This window comes from Prunus dulcis, chromosome 3 (assembly GCF_902201215.1).
Source record: "Prunus dulcis chromosome 3, ALMONDv2, whole genome shotgun sequence".
NCBI classification, from domain to species: domain Eukaryota; kingdom Viridiplantae; phylum Streptophyta; class Magnoliopsida; order Rosales; family Rosaceae; genus Prunus; species Prunus dulcis.
In genome coordinates, this window is record NC_047652.1 from 1269466 (window position 1) to 1278270 (window position 8805).

An 8805-nucleotide genomic window follows, 5' to 3' on the forward strand; every position below is an offset into this window, starting at 1 on the left:
CTAAGTGTGTTCTTGACTGGATTTTTTTTCTTTCACGTTAAACGATGTGAGATTGGACTTGGCACACACTTCAATATATTCAAGTATAAATTAAAGGGTCAATTAAACTTTGCACCCCTATTATGTTATCAATTAATTGACAAAGAAATAACTTTAAAGTTGTTATACCATCGGTCACGTATATATCCGTCAAACTATCAACTTAGTAGCTATTTTCCGGTGTGCCACTTAATGGGTTCATTTTTAGCATATCGATTCACTCAGTGTAGAGGAATTTAAATATGCTTTTATTGATTTCATCGTCCATATTACCACAGATTATTTGTCAACGAGATCTAATCTATAAGAAAATGGCATTTATTTACATATCAGTAGTTTTATGTTTAAATTTTTATAACATTTTGGTAATGTATATGTGAGATAAACTCATCTTTTTATTATAATTTAAACTATCACTTGTAGTAAAAATAATAATAATTTAATACACCAAATATTGACATGTCAAAGTCATGTAGAAGATTGTACACACACTAATTTTTCAATGCGAGAGCGACATCCCCCTAAGTCCATTGGCTATATATGTAGACTATAGTTAGTGAGATACACGTACATATAAGCTCAGCTATGACGATATGGATCTGCAATAACCAAATTATTTAGATATTTTTATCAGTTTTGATCTTGAATTACAGGGGTCTAAAAGATTTATGGTCACTCACTGTTGGATATATATTCAATGGTTCACTCACTCTTGCACTCATTTTAAGAAACTTTTTTGAACCGTTGGATGTTACCTTTTGAGAAATTTTTTGAACCGTTAGATTAACATCTAACAGTGGATGACTACAATTTCTTAGATCTTTGTGGTCCAAGAGATCGGAGCTGATACTTTTATATATAAAAGGATAATGTTTCCCTCATTGCCCATAAGGAGGAACTCCTCCTTACCTACTAATATGGCTCAACCATAAATTAACACTTGCCCTTTTTTTAGAGTGTTGTATTTTCACCCCCTATCTTATTTCTCCACTCATTTTATTTTGAAAATTTAAAAAACAAAAGTACCGGTTGTAAAATGACTTCTGACACCTGTCTTATTTCCCATAACCCACCTATTCTGCCCTCATCCCTGTCAAACACCACCCCACGAACCAAACTCGAAGCTCAGTTTGCAGTCCCTTTAGTACCATTGACCCGCAAAGAAGTTGTCGCAATTGATATTAGGGTTGATAGAAAGGAAGAAATCAAAACTCAAATTGAACTTTTCAATGACAAAAGTACACGTACCACCCTCCTCTGCACCATAAACTGAATCGCGTGCTGGGCTAGTTTGTTTCTTTCCAAATCTAACTGCAACATTAACAGAGACAAATGAACTACGAATCTGTTTTAATATTTTTGTGAAACTAAAAATAAAATTTTTTAAAGAAAATAAAAAATTGAGTCAGGAATAATTCCTACTGCCAAGTTTTCTACTCTCACCCATGGAAGCCAATATATATATATACACTCTTTTTAGTGAGGAATTCTTTAAATAATTTTATATGAGGGACGTTCTTTAAGGTACCCTACAATTTTTTTCAATAATCCAAACTATTTATTCTTTAGGTCTTCATTCATAGATTATCTTTACAAAAAATTAGACAAATTGGAAATCATTTCGATATCCAATTGTGTCCTATAAAATCAATGAACACGGTGCTTCAAAAAAGTACTAAAATTTCAATAACTCAATTGAATGGTCAAATAATATCGGATTCAAGTGATTTTTTGTAGAGATGATCTTTGAATGTGTATCTACAAAATAGACGATTTTGATTAGTAAAATACAATATGGAGTGGGCCCTATAAAGGATGTTCCTCAAATAATTATTTGAGGGATCCCTCAATAGTTTTTAGTAAGAATTCTGTTTAGTGTCTGGGTAATGAGATTTGACGATACTGCACAACCATATTTTTAGGTGGAGATGGTATGTCTAGTTACAAGCTGGCCTATCCAATGTCACATGTTTTTTGGGAATTTTTATGGAATTGTGTTTGAAGAAAAGAATTGGAAGAAGAATAGGAAGAGGTTGATGTGTTGGTTTGGGTTATTTTTTTAAAATTTTTTACTTGATTTCTATGTTTTACTTGATTTAATAATTAAATGATATTTTAGGAATAATAATGGGTGGGAAGATAAGTTGTGTTTTTTCAAATTTACATGGTGGGTGAGAAGATAAGAGGGTGGAGAAGGAAAAAAAAGAGGCAATTCTCATGACTTTTTCCCCATCTGTCATATCTCAACAATAATTGAGTCGGCCGATGCATATGCATGAACCGCTCTAATTAAATTTGCGGCAGCTGCATGCATCATGCTTGTGATTTGAAAGAGAGAGAGAGAAAGAGAGAGAGAGAGAGAGAGAGCAAAGTAAACACCTACAGAGCCATTAGCATGGGTCACACACTTGACACAGCATTATTATTGCTTCAATGGAGGGGGGCGCCGGACTTAGACAATACAAGTGGCTTTCGGTGTAAAGGTACGGCATGCCTAAGAAAATGAGGTTATAGGACAATGCGTGCAGTACTCTTTCGGCGGTGCTTTTCATGTTGTGGATCATGATGGGGCCATAGCTAGCCGTGTGCCTCTTACACATGCAATAAATTTTTTAGTATTTACAGCAACTGAAATATGTAGTAAAATTAGCTACAGATCTGCATAAAGCCACCGTCCAAAGGTGTGTTTGCTTTAAGGAGAGACGGCTAGCTGCCCTATTGTACATGGGCCTGAGTCTGACCATGATCTGAGCTTAGCGAGCTAGGCCACTATGGTTAGAGAAGTTAGACTAGTTGGACATGTTCTTCATCAGTTTCAGAAACTCAAACAATATTTGAAAAGCCGAGTTTTTTTTGGTTCATAGCAAATTAAGGCCCTGTTTGGTTTCGTAATTAAAAAAAGTAAACTAAAAAATTATGATTCTTTTCAAACACATGAGTTTTCATATAATGATTTTAAGATCTAAAAACTTATTTGGTATTGAACTCCAAATTATTTTTAAGATCTATAAAAAATTAAAATTAAAATCAGAAAAGCAGAAACCCTAATCCCCAATTTGAGATTAATAAAAGAAAAGGAAAAATATGTGAGACATAAATCCTATCAATTTTGGTCGTGTGCAACAACTCCAACTCACCAACGCGGCTTGAAAATGCTTTGGTCACTTTGGTGGTTATTGGTTCACAAAGACAAACCCGATCGGGTGCCATACGAGAGAGAGAGAGAGAGAGAGAGAGAGAGAGAGAGAGAGAGTTAAAAAAACTGTAAAACTTCATCTTTTTTGTTTTTAATACTAGGAGTGTTTTTGAATTTTTATGGGTTTGAGTTTTTAAAAATGAGCTTACCAAACAAGGTTTTTGGATTTTGAACTTAAAATATGTTTTTGAGTTTATAAAATTGAATTCAATAGGATATCAAACGGCCCTAAACTTCTTGGCATGCAAAGAAACGTGTTTGGGTTTGCGTCCTTATTTACTGAAAATGCTGATGAATTGATGCAATTTCTGTGAAAAAACTAGGGTTCCATTGATGTTCCAAGCATTGCCATGCACGCCCTGTTGCATGGCCCGTTTGTAGTGAACTAGTGTTTAACTTTCCGCTAAACCAGCGTGGAATGTTTACAGCAAAGAAGATTGTGACACATTTGGAAAGACTTTTAGGCATAAAAAGTCGAAATCAAAAGAAAAATGTCCTCTTTTAGCTTTATTATAAATGATTCTGTAGCGCCCAGCAAAATCTTAACACACTGAAGGTGATTCAGAGTTGAGATTGCAAAGGCATATTCTGCATGGAGAAAAGGACCAAAGGTGGGGCAATGTTAGCCTTCGTCCCCTTCCGACGGGTCCACCAAACAAAGTCTTGGTCTTCTGCACTGCTTGTATACTATTAGTCACTGTCAAGGCATAGTTACGGGCCACAACCCTAAGTCAACTAATAAATCACCCAATTTTTTACTTTTTATTTTAAACAAATTGGAAATATGTGGAGTGCTTGCTTGGTCATGACTTCGAGTTACCACACGATTGGATTGTGCGAACCATTAGATAGGAACTAAAGAATATTATATATCTAAATTCCATTCGTGCCACCCACCACTTACAAATATTTGGTAATTAATAACCTAACTTGCTGAGATGGGTTAGGATAGTTGGTAAGGAGAGTGAACCCATTACCTTCGCAGACAGATTAGCTAACTGGAGCTATAACGTGAACATGTGTTATTTTGATTTTGCTTCAAGTTGGATAGGTTCATTAGTTATTGATGACTTTATTAGGGTGTCTTGTTTGCGTTGATTTTATGTAGCTGTGTTGTTTTTCCCCCAAATTCATAAAAAAATTAAAATAAATAATAATAATAATGTTAGTAGTTAGTTAGGTTCTAAATTTGAATTTTCCTCTATTTATCTCGATCTTATTCATTGTTGTTTATTATTATTTATTTGAAGATTAATTTGGAACAATGATGCCTTTTGTTTCAATCTTTTCGATTTTGCATCAATCCTTTCATCTCCCACCCTGTGAATTCAATGACCTGAAACCCTTTTCTAATAGGTATTCACTCAATTCATAGTGGATCCCAGAAAGTCCCGCAAATAAATTAATTTTGCTTTTTCATTGTCGAATTTACATATGAAGTGCATGCATGACTAAAAAGAAATATCAAGACAATTTGAACTTCTCTTTTGACAAATGCAATACAAAAGTTTCTCCATCCGTCTAACTTTCCAACACAAATGCAAAACATATTCTCTTTTTCTTTTAGACCATTCTACAATCACTAGAATATATACAACACGAGGTAGACCGCAGATGCATTTTCTCAAAAGTGTTTGGAATCTTAAATTTTTTGATGAATACACAGAGAATGTATAAACCATTTGGTAAATTGAAAATGAAATCCACCATAGAGATACTGTGGTGAGGGGTACACTGAAATCATGCTGGCCAAGTATTAGGAATCTCTAGCTTGAGATACCGTAACGAGGGCCTATAGTGAGGGGTTACAAGTTGACTCAAAATTTGACACTATGCAATTAGATTGGGGGACTATGGAAATGCTATAACGAGGGAGTTGTGGCGGGGTTCAATCCCACTATTCAATAAGTTAGAGAAAATATTAAACTTAAATTTTTTTAATGATTGAATTGTTGGAATGAACCATTCATTCCAACCCCCATTGTAGCATCTCCTAAGGACTATGAAACTCTTATAGGTTCATTTTGAACCTCTAGAGATCTAAGCCATTCAATTCAATACAAGTTTGAGTTCAATTCAGACGTGGAGTCATTTTATAAGGCCCTTATATGAGGTCATACTCATATCTCTTAACTATTGGGTCAAACTAATTCATTTGATATAATAGTTAACTAATTTGAATCGACGATTAAGAGATAGGGTATCATCCAAGGTCCTTAGATAAGGCCCTCATTATAGAATTATTGTTCAAGCGTGTGAGCATCAATCTTTGGGCCAAGTTTCCATCAAACCAATCTTTTGGCTCCTTCTGACAAGTTGGGCCTTTACTATGTTGCCTCCAAAAAATTTTGCACGTTTGAAACTAAGTCCTTGGGTTAAGATCATTTCGGTCTTCGACCCAAAAACAAAGATCATTTGGGTCGCTAAATAGAAGCCCTAATTGCAATTAAATTTAGGACAAAATTCTTAACTCAAACCTTCCCGAAATGGGTCAGCCCAATTCATTTTAGTTTCGAGTGGACTGAAATATCCCAACCCAGTTTCCAGCCCACGATAACCCTTAAAATCAACGGATGAGATCTATCCAAGTCCTTCAGCAAATCAAAGCCGTCCACCGTTTCATCACGAAGCACATATGAATCCTATAAAACCGTAAACTTTCACTCCCGACCTCCTTCTTAGTAGCCCGCCGAGAACCCTAACCCTAGCCAGCGTCCTCCAAACCACAGAGGCATAAACTCGGTGAGTAGCTTCCGGATCCCAGTCTTCATTTTCGTTTACATTTGGATTTCATGCCATTCGATCTGCAAATTTAGGGCATCAAACGAGTGATTTGGTGATTTATTTTCGTAATTTTGAATACTATTTTTGTTGCTTCTGTATACTGTTACTTAATTTTGATTTGGTTGCTGAGAAAGTGGAGCATAGAATAGCATTTTGCTAGCGTGGTTTGCGTAGCTATGTTTGACAGCTGGGGAAGGGATCACTTTGAATGAAGAGCATTTGATTTTTATGGTTATTTGTTTTTTAATCTAAAACATAAAGGTGTTTGCTGGTATCTTCAGGAAAACAATGATGTTTATGTGCATATTTTGGTTGCTTTGTGTTTCAGCTGGAATTCTTCTTTCTCGCTTTGTTACTGGTACAGTTAGGAAAATGTGCACAATAGTGTTTTGAGCCTTGTATGTTTGGGTATTTTTTTGTTCCAGAGTGTACTCATTGTTGTTAATGTTAGTTTTTTAGAAAATTAGGGTTGCAATGTCGTTGGTAGAGGCCTGGAATCTGCTAATTTAATTTCTTTTCATTTGTATTTTTCATATGGCTGGTTTTTTTTAATTGTAATTATGATTTTTAAATATGTGCCTCATATCAATTTTTTCGATATTTATGACGTGGTCTGAGTTTTGTTGAATTTATCTCAGTTTCCTTTGTTTTATTAAATTGCAGTAGTAGTGCCCTTTTATTTTGTGGGTGATACAAATGTGTTTCTCAGGCAATATTTTTATATCTACTGTTAAATTAGGTTTTTATTGAATGTGCTTGTTCTCTAACTGTTCTTCACTTTTCAATTTTATAGAGATGGGTGAAGAAGTCAAGGTAGTAGTTCCAGAGTCAGTGTTGAAAAAGAGGAAGAGGGAAGAGGAGTGGGCTTTGGCAAAGAAACAGGGGCTTGAAGCTGCAAAAAAAAAGAATGCTGAGAATCGGAAGCTAATTTACAACCGAGCAAAGCAATATTCTGAGGAGTACAAGGAGCAGGTACATGTTGGAATTTGATATATTTTAGTAACCTGTAATGTTTGTCATCTTGGGCTGATTTTTTTTTTATTGGTAACAATAATTTGTTTAATCCATACAGGAAAAGGAGTTGATCCGGTTGAAGCGTGAGGCTAAGTTGAAAGGTGGATTTTATGTTGATCCAGAGGCTAAGCTGTTGTTCATCATTCGAATTCGTGGGTATGTCCTTATCTGTATTTAATTTGAAACATAACCCCAAAGATTAGTGTTCTTTCTCTTATACGTTAATCTGTGAATTTTCAGTATCAATGCAATTGACCCAAAAACCAAGAAGATTTTGCAACTCTTGCGTTTGAGACAGGTAGCGTACTAAACCCTTTCACCTAGTTGTACTAATGGTGGCCTTCTTATGAAGGTCTTGTTGTCATTGCCTTGCCTTATTTATGGTTGTCTGGTATTTCTCCTTTGTATCAACTGTAACTTTTCTTTTTTGTAGTTTGTTTGTTCATTAGGCAGTAGATGATGTCTTAAACATTTTAGGGGTTTTAGTCACAGTGAGTAACTAATTTTCATGTTCGAATGTGTATCGCTTGTTATGTTGAAATTGTAGCATGGTGTGGTTCAGTTCATTTTGTATGTGAGCCTGTATATGAATCATCTTCTAAATTCAACGTTTTTGTTACATTTTTTTATTTTTAATTTTATTCTGTTCTGAAACAGATCTTTAATGGTGTCTTCCTGAAAGTTAACAAGGCCACCCTCAACATGCTTCACAGGGTTGAACCTTATGTCACTTATGGGTAGGAACGTCTTTATATTTCTCTATCACCTGTAGATATGCCTAGAATGTTATGATTAACTGGAGGTGCCAAATTTCAGGTATCCCAACTTGAAGAGTGTAAAAGAGCTGATATACAAGAGAGGTTATGGGAAGCTTAACAAGCAGAGAACTGCCTTGACCGACAACTCTATTGTAGAGCAGGTTTGTGGCTGATTGCTAGTGCAGTGTACAAGGTTTAGCAACATTTGCTGCATCTTTTTAACATGTTCTAATTTTCTCACAGGCTTTGGGTAAGCACGGCATTATCTGCACAGAAGATCTTATTCATGAGATCTTGACAGTTGGACCTCACTTTAAGGAAGCAAACAACTTTCTATGGCCATTCAAGCTGAAGGCACCACTGGGTGGTCTTAAGAAGAAGAGGAACCACTATGTTGAAGGTGGAGATGCCGGAAACCGTGAGAATTACATCAACGAGCTTATTAGAAGAATGAATTAGATTGGCAGAGTGTTTACTCATTCCAGTGGTTCAAGGTTTTTTGTGTTGTCGGTAGAGGGGATCTGATATTATTCCTCTATTAAGTTGAACACAGTTTTCCGTTTAAGGTTAAAGACTTGTGATGTTGAAAATTTTATTCACTTTTTGGAGACTTAATGCTAGAAAGTTTTGTTGTCTTACAGTATCTTCGTGCCACTGTTGCTTGAGTTATTTGTGCCGTCATACATAATTGCCTTGCCACTCGTGCAAAATTCAAAAGAACGAAGGAAAGAACAAGGTCTTGTTCATCCCTAATTTAATGGTTTTGTCGTGGTGTTGCCATCAAAACTGCAAGATTCTTCTCTAACCACAGATCTTTTAAATAATACTCTCCCCAAAAAAATTAGTTGTGTAACACAGCATGAAATCTATGTTAGATGAGTAGTTTTTAGTGATTTTAGGGGGAAGATGTTTTGTCTTCAGAATTGCTTAAAATCACTTTCATGTGTGATTCAAAATTTCTAGTCAATAGAATTATGAATTCCTAGTTTATATGAATATGGGAATGAGAGGAAT

General features: G+C 35.3%; 1 protein-coding gene across 1 annotated transcript; it reads left to right on the forward strand.

Moving 5' to 3' along the window:
- The first annotated feature begins 5850 nt into the window (after positions 1-5850).
- On the forward strand, positions 5851-8431 carry LOC117622978 (60S ribosomal protein L7-2). The gene is made up of 7 exons (XM_034353798.1): positions 5851-5977; positions 6813-6991; positions 7092-7189; positions 7274-7331; positions 7691-7770; positions 7850-7952; positions 8035-8431. Exons 2-7 carry the CDS (start codon positions 6815-6817, stop codon positions 8248-8250), a joined length of 732 nt encoding a protein of 243 aa, XP_034209689.1. The 5' UTR covers positions 5851-5977; positions 6813-6814; the 3' UTR covers positions 8251-8431.
- The last annotated feature ends 374 nt before the right edge of the window (positions 8432-8805 follow it).